General features: G+C 30.5%; 1 protein-coding gene across 6 annotated transcripts in view; it reads right to left on the bottom strand.

The window, feature by feature from the left end:
• The window catches only part of Myb (proto-oncogene like protein Myb), an 83,544-nt gene that overhangs the window by 29,310 nt on the left and 40,957 nt on the right, over positions 1-13,277 (bottom strand). For all 6 annotated transcript variants that reach the window (XM_014419394.3, XM_014419398.3, XM_067050332.1 and 3 more), the window contains 6 exons: positions 6,665-6,788; positions 5,459-5,608; positions 3,693-3,925; positions 1,198-1,429; positions 995-1,084; positions 460-738 (listed from right to left, as the gene is read on the bottom strand). In XM_014419394.3, coding sequence (XP_014274880.1) covers positions 460-738; positions 995-1,084; positions 1,198-1,429; positions 3,693-3,925; positions 5,459-5,608; positions 6,665-6,788 — 1,108 coding nt within the window. The remainder of the gene's footprint in view (positions 1-459; positions 739-994; positions 1,085-1,197; positions 1,430-3,692; positions 3,926-5,458; positions 5,609-6,664; positions 6,789-13,277) is intronic.

Here is a 13,277-nt window from a genome sequence, read left to right as displayed (position 1 = left end):
TATCTAAAATTATTTATATATAATTTTAGTTTAAGTTATAATTAAAAGTGGCCACACTGTTTTGGCCATTATAGGTTGTAAAATTTAAATTAACTTATAATTGTTCTAAAGGGACCTAGTCCCAGAATAATAAACTATTGTTCATTTCAAGTATGAAGATAAACATGGTTATGGTAAAAAATAACAAAAATAGTTTTCAACTATAATTTCTTCATATTTGAAATTATATGGTCAATTACCTATACATATAATATGTTTCATCTCATTACATCTTCCCTTCTTTATCACTGTATATTGCATTTTTCCAAGAGAAAATTAATAATGCTATGAATTAGTGTATGTAATATGTTAGAGCTCACTCAAAATGATAATCCTCAATAACTTAAGTTATTTAAATGATGTTTTGATCTTGAAAGAAAGAAAAATTAGATAAATTTAACATACTAAAAATATACTCACATGATATTTTAGACCTATCCTCTTCTCCATTTCCGCTAGAGCTTTTTTGAAAGGAGTAGGAGTACGAGGCGTTCCAAGATTCTGTCTTATTTTGATTGGTGTATATTCTGCTCTTTTTTCAGAATCTGGAGTACTATTTGCTGAATTTAAAGGAAGAGGAGTAGGGGTAACTAGTGTGTCTGGTGATTCGATGCCTGATTTTACTGGTGTAACACAACCATTTCGAACTGGTGTTGAGGCCAAATTCACATCAAATGATAAATTTGGACTATTCAGAAACTGAAACAGATCAAAGTAATAAGTGCTGGAAAGTTTTTTATAACAAATTATAATATTAAGGAAAGTTAATAAGACAGCCCTAGTTAGTAGCCATCCTAAAGATAAAATTTACTGAAATCATGCTGTTCATAAATTGTAACCACTTAAATAAATTGTAATTAAATAATATTTATAATAGTATCTAATGAATATATTCTAGCAAGAATATAAATTTGCTTTTTAATTACAATTAATTTACATTTGAATTAGGTTTTACCTGGGATGGACTAAATGGCAATTGCTTTAAAGGAGGTGATTTAACAGGAGTATTTGGATGCTGAATTTGCTGAACATATTCTTCTTGACCCTAAAATAATAAATAAAAAAAAAATGTAGCCATGTTTAATTAAAGAAACAAAAATAATCAGCTATTATCAGATTACAGTTAGTAAAAAAAAAAAAAAACAAAGTTTATATTACCTCAAATTTTTGGAATCGTGGTTCATTTGATAATTTCTCTGGGAAACTGCTATTAGTTTCATGTGCTAATCCAGAAGAAATTCTTGAATCTAATGTCAAAGAATTCCTTGCTTTAATTTTTAAATTTTTGGCTTTAGTAAAACTAACATTAAACTCTTTTTCATTTTTATCGTCGTGTTCAAACTTTCTTCTCATCGTTGAATTCCAATGGTTCTTTATAGCATTGTCAGTCCTAAAAACATGGCAGAATAAAAAGATTTACCAATAGTATTAAAATAGAAAATTAATATAAAATAATTATAACACTCTCTATCCTAAGCATAGCTGATTTCAAAATAATAATACTCAAAAATAATAATAATAATAATAATACCAAACATGTGATGGCAGAAATAAAATTCTTGAATTTGTAAAATATATAAAAAAATTGGGTTCAACAAATATAAATGAATCATATCAAAGATGGAAAGAACATGAATGAAGTCAAGATAACAAATTATATGACAATAAATAATTGTTCTCATCCTGGAGTACTTTTTTTGATAAATCCATTCATTCCAAAATAAAATCTGTATAATGGTTTATTTTCATATTTTTACATTTTATCAGTTAAGAATATTACTAATAACTCAAGGATGTTCAATGAGATAAATGGAAACATTTTCCTTAACAATAAAATAACTGTTGTTAAAACTTAACTTTAAAATACTTAAGTTTATCCTAAGTATTTTAAAATTATTAACAAAAATTCATGACTAAATAACAAATTTGTAAAAAAAAGATATTGAATTGCAGGAGAAATTATACAGCAAAATAGACTTTTTTTTTTCTGACTTCAGTTCCCATAATTTTTACAATAATCTTAGAATAAATAAATAAATCCCTAATATTTGATGTAACTAGAAAGAAAACCTCATCATTTAATATTATCCTTGAGTACCTCTTTATTCTTGAGATCAGAAGAGTTTAAATTTTCAAGATATAACTTTTGAAACTGATGTTGCATATGCCATATGAGAGTTAAAATAGACTGGCAAATTTTAACCCTGAAACGAAATAGGGACAATTTATCATGGTTCAAAATCCATTAAAAAAAAAAGTAAAACCTACACGATCGATGGCTATCATGTTGATTACCGTAATTGTTATTTGAGGGATGGGAAACCAAAAACAATGACCAAAAACAATTTTTTGTGAGATAGTTATTACTAGAGTACCACTTACTATGGAATTGTATCTTCTTAAAAGCTACTCAGAAATGGATAAAGTTATATATTAATCCTCACAACATTGAATAAATTATTTAACACAATTTCATGCTGTAAGAAATTGCACATTTAATGATGAAAAAAAAATTAAATTGTTATGTGTTGATGAATTCCCATGATGAAGAAAAACATCCTAATTTTCCTAACCTTATGAATTAACATTCTGTTTTCATGTTTGGCAAAATTTGCAGTTTCAAAGTTTGTCCCTTTTTTCCTCCAAGATAAATCTTTCTTTTTAACTACACAGTTTAATCCAAGCATTTAAAGAGAAAAGACTTACTTTAAAATGCCCAAAATCACTTTTGAAAAATTTTCTAAAATAAAAAGTGGATAAAAAACTATCCACAGTTAAAATCTGATAATTGAACAGCATTTTGCAGGGCCTGAAAAAAGAGCCACTGGATCCATGATAAAATCCCAAATTGATGTTAATTTTGCTAATAATAAGAGAACCCATATACTTTATCTTCACTTCAATAATAGATTTATATATATTTTTTCCCATCAGGCTTAGATAAAGATTTGGTCAAGAAAAATATAAAGAAGAGTGTTCATTGTTGTACATCTCCATCTATCACAACAGCCCTGATGAAGACCTGCATTATGGGTCAAAACAATGACAATCAATAAATAGTTAAAAACTATTTTTGTTCTTTTTGACATCAGCCCAGGTCATCTCCTAATTCCACACATGGTCAATTGTCAATAACTTTCATTTTACTGCACAAAAATCTGTCATCTATTCATTAGATAGTTGTGAGTCATAAGTAATTACTAACAACCTTAAATTCATAAAACTATATTATCTTTTAAGAAGTTATTAGGAAGTCCTCAAAAGGCAAGAGTGAATTCCATTAATAAATTTAAAGTATGCTTGTTTTAAGGTAAGAACTGTAAAATGATTATCGATCTGTTAGTTACTAATCACTAAAAAAACTTAATTATTGATCATAAATAATGCTGCTAAATAAAGAAGTACACAATAGTTCATTTTATAGACTTTTAGAAGTAATTGAGCACCAATGTGTATGATATTTAATGCTTGTATGATCAAAGAACTACCAATGTTTATTAGACAGAGAAAATGTGTTTAGTTTGAGCTTTACTTAATGCCTTATTACTTAAAATGAAATCTATTAAAATAATTAAATCAATAAAAACAGCTTTGAAATACAAAATAGTTAAAAATCAAGCATATCAGTAAATTAAAATAAAATAAAATCATACCTTCCAGGTAACAGTTTGGCTATCTTAGCCCATTGATTTCCTAATTGCTGATGGGCTTGGTATATTATCTTATCTTCCTCATCAGTCCAGGCTGTCTTCTTAATTTTAGGATTAAGATGGTTATGCCATCTTTCACGACACTGTTTTCCTATCCTACCTTTTAGGTGTCTTGCAATTAATGTCCATTTTTTAGGTCCAAATCGTTCCACTAGGCTTACTACTGTTTCATCTTCCTGATGAAAACATACACTTAATAAATTTCCAAGATTCATATAAATCATAAATAACTTTGTTTGTCTTTTTTTTACTTATACAAATACATATGTATTAAAAGCTTCATAAATATCATATTAGTAACTGAACCATGCAAGTATTTTGCACAAACTGTAGGTTAGTATCAAATTTTAATACATTAGAGGTTCAGTAAACTTTTATTATTTACATTCAGTAATATGCCTTACTTATCTGACTTTTCAAACAGACAGTTATAGTGAGTAGGTTGGTCGATGTATGACATGTTACAATCTCACAAGAGGAGATCATAACACAAAAAAAGGCAATACTTCCCCGCCCCGCTAAACCATCTGAGAGTGACGGCCCTATATCAATTTTGAAATATTAGCTTAAAACAGGAAGGAGAGACTTTAAGCTAGTTTAATTGAGCAATATTTAAAAAGCGCCTGAAATTGAAAACCGGCATCAAACCATCCACTCCCGCCCTCCATGGTAGCCTTACTTATCTGACTTTTCAAACAGACATTTAACACATTTACTAGGAGACCTATCAGCAGAAAATAGCCTAAAAACCTATACAACAACATGTAATAATAATTATGGCCATTATTAATTAATTAATCCCATGGCAACAGTGGCACATGAGATGCTATCACTAGAATGAATACTCGTAACTAATCATATGTTGGCCGCAACATTTACCATTATTGAAATAAGGGACAAAGTGTTGATAATTGGACTTTGTGTAATTCATGAGTTTTCTAATCAAAAAATGTATCTCTTGCAATCTTAATTTTCTTTTTTAATGTTTGTTATTTTTCAAATATTAAATAAATTAATAATTAATAATGTGTTAGTTGCTGACCATGGATATTATATGAGGATATGGTAGTTGGGGTGTGGTCAGTGAAGAACAATAATAGAAGATGAAAGTTTAAAATTCTGAGCGAATAGTTGGCACTAATAAAATAAGTTTTTACTTCACCATGTTCTTCACTGACTACACCCTCAATCATCTTCTCCTCACAAATAAATTAATGATTTTAATTAGCATATTTTTATCATTTAGCATATCTTATCTGGAGGAACCCTATATCTTTAGTGCCCAGAGCCCACACTGGGTTACAGACAGCCCTAGCTCCAAATCAAAATGCATTATGTCCATTTCAGATGACAAAATTCAGTACACAGTGAACAACGAACTTTAAAGCTCCATAAATCAACAACCAAAGGTAATATGGTCAAAAAGATTTCAAACGTAGAATTGTTTAGAAAATGGATAAAATACATTTAGATTTGAACCTACTCAAATTTTTTTAAGTTACTGCTAATGTATAATTATTTAAATTAACATAATTGTTGTTCTATAATTACCCAAACTGAGCTTACATTTCCCAAACAGACATATAGAAATTAGAGTAAACACTATAATTTTCAAAAACAAATCTAGCTAATATTTATCTTTAAATAAGTCAAGTTAACAAACACATCTATTAATTACCTCACATATACTAACTACATATATTAAATACCTCTTTTGTCCATGGACCTTTTACTAGCTCTGGGTTGACAACTTTATGCCATCTTTGCTGACATTGTAGGTCTGTTCTCTGAGGAAAGTGTTGAGCTATTGCAGCCCAATTGTCTGGATATTCTTCTACTAATTGTTTTAATCTAATATCCTAAAATGAACAGTTTAACATACACTATAAGTTTTAATGAGTAAAAATATTAAGATTTTTCAATTTGAAAAAAAAAAATCTGGCAAGGCTATCACCAATAAGTAGGGCCAGCAGAAGGTACTGGTAAGAGTGGGGAACTAGTCTAGCAAAGTGGGCCTATTAGTCTATCTTGCCAATTCCTAGGAGTTGGAGAAACTAACCAGAGAAGAAGGTACCAAGGTCGCTGTAGCTGAGGTGCCACTTAAGCAACCTTCTGCAGCAGCACCACTTCAAGTCTGACCTGGGTGGGTTGACTTTTATTTCATGGTGGTCCTAAATTGTGAAAAATTAACCTGTCCCCTCTGGTTAGAATAGGTTGTTTACCTACAAGATAAACCCCTCTCCCTTGTGTCAGAAATGACGAGGGATGGGGTTAAAAACAAAAAGTAGAAGTTATAAAGTAATGTATCATGTAAGATACTTTTTGGAGAACCAAGATAAACTAAATATTAATTGACCCAGGAAGCAATCTATTCCAAACCAGGCACTTCAGAGCTATCACTCCAACACGTTTGGGCATCACACAGAATGTAGCTGCAGATTAACCATGATTATATTGGAGTGATGCCACAATAATTAGCCCATTTCTTTTCTTTGACTTCTCTATATATCAGGATATGATCCTTGAGCACTTACAGATAAGTTTCCTCTAAAGTCTGTTTAATTTTTTTTTTTTTACTCAAATTCAGGTAAACCCAAATTTAATTAATTCCATGTTTTGAAAGTGATTTTCAAAGAAATAATATGGGAGGGTAAAAATTGAAATACAAATGAAAAATTAAAAAATGTTTACAGAATTTTATATACATATATTTTTTTGTGTGGGTCTACAGGATCAGTCACTTGACTGATCCTCAAGACCCACACAGAATATGTATACATACAACAGTTGTGAACAAAGTTATCAATATATATAGTTGCACTAAAGCCAAGAATCAAATTATGGAAAAAAAGAATCAAATGTATTAGAAATTTTGATTTTATACTTATTAAACGATAATGAAACACAAATATTACTTCTTCCTTCGTCCATCGACTTTTAGTTGGCTGAAATTTGCGCGACCTTGACATATTATCTTCAACACTAAATTCATCAGATAAATCATTCTCCTCACTACTGCTTTCGTTTCCAGATCTGGATCTGTAATAGATAATATAATTGTTTATTTATTATATGAACAACATTCAGGATGTGACAGCATAAAATATTCTTTTTCCGCAATTAAAACATTGGTTGAATGATTTCAAAGATAGGATAAACATAAGACTGACAATTCTTTAAAAACCTATAAATGGACATGTAATTCAAATGAATGTCATTGTCATAATAAATATATTGTTTTGTTTTTTTAAACACTATTTGCAATAAGCCTTTCTTCTTATATATACATTGTTCTGAATAAGTAAATAAAATATTTATATATATAATATATATTATATATTTATTCGTTTGATTAGGATATATTTTTTATCGTAATCCAATCATAAATTCTATGGAGTATGGAAACTATACTTTCAATAATAGACAATCTTAAAAAACTAAAGTCTATTTAGTGATCATGAGTAAACCACTTAAATTCAAAAAAGTGAATGAAGTGTACTATTATAATCTAATATGTTTTAAATAATCTTGGGACTTGATAAAGATTATCTTAGTTGTCCCTGGATCCAAAGGTAATGTATGGCCAATTGCTCAAAGGTTAATGCTGTCTCAGTTATGCATCCTTAATTTTACCAAGCACTTTAGAAGATTGGAAAGATAGATTATATTTGTAGGTTATTAATTTATGCGTGATTTTATGATAGTGGATAAAGATGATAAGTCTATAGAGAAATAAGATCTCATGAAATTTTAAGCAAAGCGAAGGGTAGAAGAACTGAAAATGGAGATATGACAGGGAAAATTGTAGATGTGTGAAAGAGTAGGAAGGGTGATGGGAAGACAGAGTATTTAGGTTTTTAATAAAATTACGAGTAATTTTTACCAGAATTTGGTCCATCCAACCCATTATCATTTTTATAAATTTGAATCATTAGGGGAAATGTGAAGAAAAAAAAGTCATCAGGATTAAACACAGTTTGAGGAACAGAAGAGAGAAAGATTTATCAGGAAGAGGACCAGAAAAAAATCTTTTGGGGAGGTTAGGAGAGATAAAGTAATAAGCACATGATGTGGAGCAAGTAAAACAGAATATCCTGAAGGTTTTCTGCTTGCTTTTAGAATCTGTAACTTAGAAAACAGTACAATCCCTTAGAATGATGTAAAAAAGATTTTTAAAAAAATCAGAACATAAGATAATCATCAGGAAATCGGGTATGCCTGTTATGTCCCCAGACGACATCTCTCCTCTTCATTATTATTAATTTATGGATTGATCCAAGGGGGCTGGGAATGGTCAGAAGGTGAATGTCTTGAAAGGTCTAAGCTGATTAAAGAACCTAAAGTGTTTAGATAAGGGGCAGTCTACTATTAAATCAATGGAGTGGGAGGCACAATTGAGTTAAATCATACAGCCCAGTATGGGTTCATGATTTCTCAGGTTAAGGAGCCAAAATTTTGTCAGGCGACTAGTCTAGGGATGAGGGTGGCAATAGGAATGTTACTGACATATCCTCTGCCTTTGACAGTGTTGGGTGGCCGAGTGTACTCCATCAGTTGAGGCTCCTAGCAAGTTATATGATTAATTGAGGAGCTACCTTCAGGACCAAATTCTCAAGATACAAGATAGCTTTTACAAAGTTAAAGCTATTGCAGAAAAAAGTTGTCCGAAGGGCTCTGTTGTTGGTCCTGTACTGTAAAAATTGGTCTTTAACAAGTTTTGGGGAGAACTAAAAGAAGAGGGGTTCCCCACCACAGGTAGGAGGGTACAAGAGAAAGAAACTGAGGATGGCCGCAGCCAAGACTCAGGCCATTATGATCAGGGGTAAAAAGACGGGTTTGTTATTAATAGAAAAGAAGAAAAGAAATGTCCAAGTGAGGTTGTCTCGTACCTTGGTATAAGGATTGTAAGAAAGTTCAATGTTATGTCTTACTTGGGCTATATGAGAAGTAGGATGATCCTAAACTTAATGAACTCGGTTGTACTGGAGTTGGATTTTGGAGGATAAGATACCCAGCAACATTGACAACTTGTAGAGGAATGATTGTAGGTATCCTAAGGTACGCATCCCCTGTGTGGAGTAAAAATATCCTGTACAGACTAATGAACAGGTTGGCAAAACTCCAAAAGATAGCTCTGCTGTGGATCCCCAGGGTATGAAAGTCTTAGCAGGGAGAATATCCATTGACTTCCTCTTGGGAGAAGACTATTTCCAGCACAAAATGAAGAGGACAGGTCTGGTGGAACAACCAGAAAACCTTCGAGTAAAGATTCGTGAAGACCTTAACAGATGAAAGAGGAGCCTCTAGGAGCATTGATAATTATTTATTTCTAAATTTTAATGGTTTTTATGTTGGAACATTAATTGGAAAATATCCCTTTAGTAAATAGAACAAAACAAATGCAAATCTAATCCAGGCAATTCTGGATATGTCCCATGTTCCAGGAGACAATATGTTCCCAAATTAAAATTATTTTTCATAAGTTCATTAAAAAGATAAAAACTAATAAACAGGAACTAAAAAATTTTAAAGAGGAATCTCCAACCTTTTAAAAACAGGTGACTACATATTTACTTTAATCATTAACTTCTTTTTTGTTTTACTGCTTAAAACTGGAAAATCAAAGGTAAAAAATAATGAATTTGAAAATTGATAATAAAAAAAGAAATATACTATTGGATATATTCACATTTTCAATTAACTGAAAACTATAAAGAATAACATGTTGAAGAATTTCTTAAATTTAAAGTGATCTATACTCTTTATGTGGTTACTCAGCAAAAGCAACAATAATTTTGAAGATAGCCAACCTAAGAATATAATGTAAATCTTGATCAATAATTATTTTACAATAAATAAATTAATTCAAGCAATACCTTATTAAGTAGCTGGTAATGTTTTAATTATGAAAGGGTTTTTAATTGTTTTGGCAACAGGATAAATCTTGTAAAAATTTAGGACTAACAACTTTACCTAATGACTAATTGTAAAGTCAATAATTGTGGGAAAAAATGCTATCAATTATCATTGCCAATTTGGGATGTGGATAAATGTATCTTCAGATGAAAACTGTTGATTTTTGTTGATATACCGTGAAAAAAAAAAAATGTTTTTGGCTTACAGTTTGATCAGTTGGTATGGTATAACGGAAGTTAAGTAAACTTAGTGAATAAATTAAAACTGAAATAAAAACGTTGTAAGGATGATGTAAATTTTTTTAAAAAATAGATGGAGATAATGAAATATATGAAGCGTCTACAATCCATGAACATGTATCTTACCACCTGAAATTATGTGCAAGGGAAAATAATGGCCACGCTTACTCGACGGTGGAGAGATGGGCTGAGAGAAATGAAATGGTCACAGCTGGTGAGGGCAGGTGTTATCATGTCCAAGGTCACTAACAGTTCTTCAAAAAGCATTAGACCATTCAAACACTCTACCATCAGCGGTAAGTTGATAGATTGTTAAAGTAAGTAATTAAACTATTGAAATCTGCGATTTACTTTCAGCAACGTTCTTCCATGTTCGCAGGCCTTGTCCATTGTATGTGCTTTTCGATCTTCTATCATTTATTGGGCTTTAATTAGATTGGCTTTGCTTAAATTATGAAAACAAAGCAGCACCTTTCTTTATGACTTCTGGTTTATTCTCTAGGATTGTAATATCATCTGCACACAGGATTATGTTACATTTCGACATGTTGAGCTCCATTTTTGCTGTTAGTCTAAGTCGAACAGTATAGATGAGAAATTCATCTTCTTATTAGAAACTTTGTAACGCTAACGATTTTAAAAAAAGAACAGCAACCCAGACCATCTCATCTTTTAATTCATATATAGTTAATCATTTAATTTCTAAAAGGTTTTAGAGATTTCTCCTCTATATCTGGCACCGCATTATGCATGGCCTCGCCAATCTTACTGATTGATTATTGTGTGAAATTATTTTTATAATTGATATGGACGATTTCCGATGAATGATGATCTGTCCATCGAATTAAATAATGTTTTGAATTACAGAGCTTGGACTCATTAATCTACTAATCATGGTTTTAAAAATATCTGCTGAAGGATAAAGACGTCGTCACCTCGTTTTTTTTTTTGTTTTTTTTTTCCAAATCCTGCTTGATGATTTTCTGGGATATTTTAGTAGTAGACTTATGCGATAGAGACCGTATTCATCTTGGGGACAAACAATTTTTCCTTCTGATACCATTTATTGAGGACGATTTTTATTATTTTAAATTAATTTCAATTTCAAATCTAAGTTGAACAAACGCAATAAAACTGACGCAAGTGTGCATCTTAGTAAAGAAGATACTAACTAGACTTGCACTTTCTCAGACCCGAAAACTTGACTTAAGATTTTTTTTACTCCCTACCTGATCGTATTCGATAAATAGGAGGTTTATTCTAAAGGTAACCAATCAATTCTCACCAATGTGGGAAATACGAGTTTTTATCCGTGAACCCGCCTAAAACAGATTCAGGCGCCGCTGCGGTTTCGAGGTTAAGGTTACGTCTCAACACCCTGGACTACAATGCAACCAATAGTTATGAATTAATCGTTGCCAACTTATACATTAATCAGTAGCCGTTTAAGAGGAAGAAACACTGTAGTACAAAAAGTAGTGCTGCCCAACTGTAGGAACCATTAGAGGAATAGATGCCTGCCAACGCTCTATTTAAAGCTAGTGTTATGTACTATAAATTAGCTTATGACATTTGTCTTCGTGGGAGTGGTAGTGCTCATGATATTTGCTAAAACAATTGATTTCTAGTTGTTCCGACAAGATTTAATATGAAATATTAATATTCACATGCAAATATTATAGAAACTGTAACCCTACGAAGATAAGTCTTAGATAAGATTGCTTTCTAAAAAGGTTATCTCGAGAACTATTGAACGTAACTAGCTCTTTTGGGGCTCATATTTTAGTAGATTTACTCAACTTTAAATAATGTTCTATTAGGTTTTCTAGTGTTGTAAAGATAAAGATATAGAGCTCCGAATAAAAAAATATTTTATATAGCCGCCATTTTTGCAGATAGCATGATCTGACTTTCAGACTTTCATTTCTTTATTGGCAATGCAATAAAGATTAAAACAAGTACTATCAATGTTGTCATCAGATAATGTCAATTTTTTTAAACAGGCTCTTGGACTAATAGTATCTAACCAAACGGCGTTAGCAATAAAAATAAGACGACTTATGAACCTAGCAAAAATTTCCACAGACTTCAATTTCTCTCACTTAAATTTTTTCGAAGAAATTACGTTTCAAAAATTAATACTGATTTATTTTTTTAACGTTGGCTTTTTTTTTTTTTTTTAAAAACATCCTACCTATCATAAACCGGAATCTACCATAACACCTCAAAGACCAACTTGTATTAGAAGGCCCCAATTTGAAAAACTATGTTCCTAAATGAAGGAGAGAAGAGTGGAGAAAATTACGATGCTCCGATAAATCTTTTATGTAAACCTCATTATTACCTACTTCAAGTTTAAATGCTAAGTCAATCAGATGTTTACCAATGTGATATTTTATCTCTAGTAAAGATTTACACATTTTCATCACTAACAATAATCATAGTATTACAAATAACCTATAAACCTAACTATTATACTTGTATCCAGCGTTTGTCTCAATCTCACTAACCTGTGTCTGTTAATAATAAGCCATGGCTACAGCGATATCAGGCCTGTTATTTTACAGTCACACACACACACATATATATAAATAATGTTCTAGTTTAAAATCATAAATGATTAATATACATTAAGGCCCATCTCTGCTAATTTGATTGTAAGGGTGGGCATAAAAGAAATATTTAATATTTAATAATGATTTTATAATAAGCATCAATAATTTAATAGCTCTTTGCAGAACATTTTTTTTATTTAATGAATTTTAATTATAATAATGGGTAATAGTAAAATAACATACACACACGTCTATGGTAAACATTACAAAGTTGTTTATTACTAAGCAGATAAAGTATAAGATAAGATTATACGAAATACTATCATTCCCTGTTGGATGAATTTTGGCCAAAGTAATGTGTATTGATCTATTGAATCATAATAATTCAAGTAAAGTAGATTGAAAAAAAAAGTTAATTATTTGAAGTATTTTAGCATTCAAAATTGATTTGAATACAATTTTTCTAGTTCTATTCGGTGATATTCTAGAATAAAACCGAATATAAAAAAAGGATTATGTTATTTTTGTCTGGTGAAGTACTGAAACTAATGCTAATACTTCAGTTTTTCAATATTATATCTTTAAAAAAAATTAAATAACCATATTTCAAAAAAGATCTCTTTTGCTAAAAAAACAACAGTTTTGTGAAAACCGATTTGATATTTACCAAGGCCGTAGAAAATTGAAAAAAGAAGATATTGTGCTTGCAACAGTCTACCAACCTGTTGTTACAGCTGCACCAATTTCTCTCAAACAAATACGCGATCGATGCAACAATCATCGGGATATAAAAATGTATATATATATATATATATATA

Source organism: Halyomorpha halys, unplaced genomic scaffold (genome assembly GCF_000696795.3).
Source record: "Halyomorpha halys isolate HHAL.00 unplaced genomic scaffold, Hhal_1.1 Scaffold237.1, whole genome shotgun sequence".
Classification (NCBI taxonomy): Eukaryota; Metazoa; Arthropoda; class Insecta; order Hemiptera; family Pentatomidae; genus Halyomorpha; species Halyomorpha halys.
This window is presented reverse-complemented; position numbering and strand designations above follow the sequence as displayed.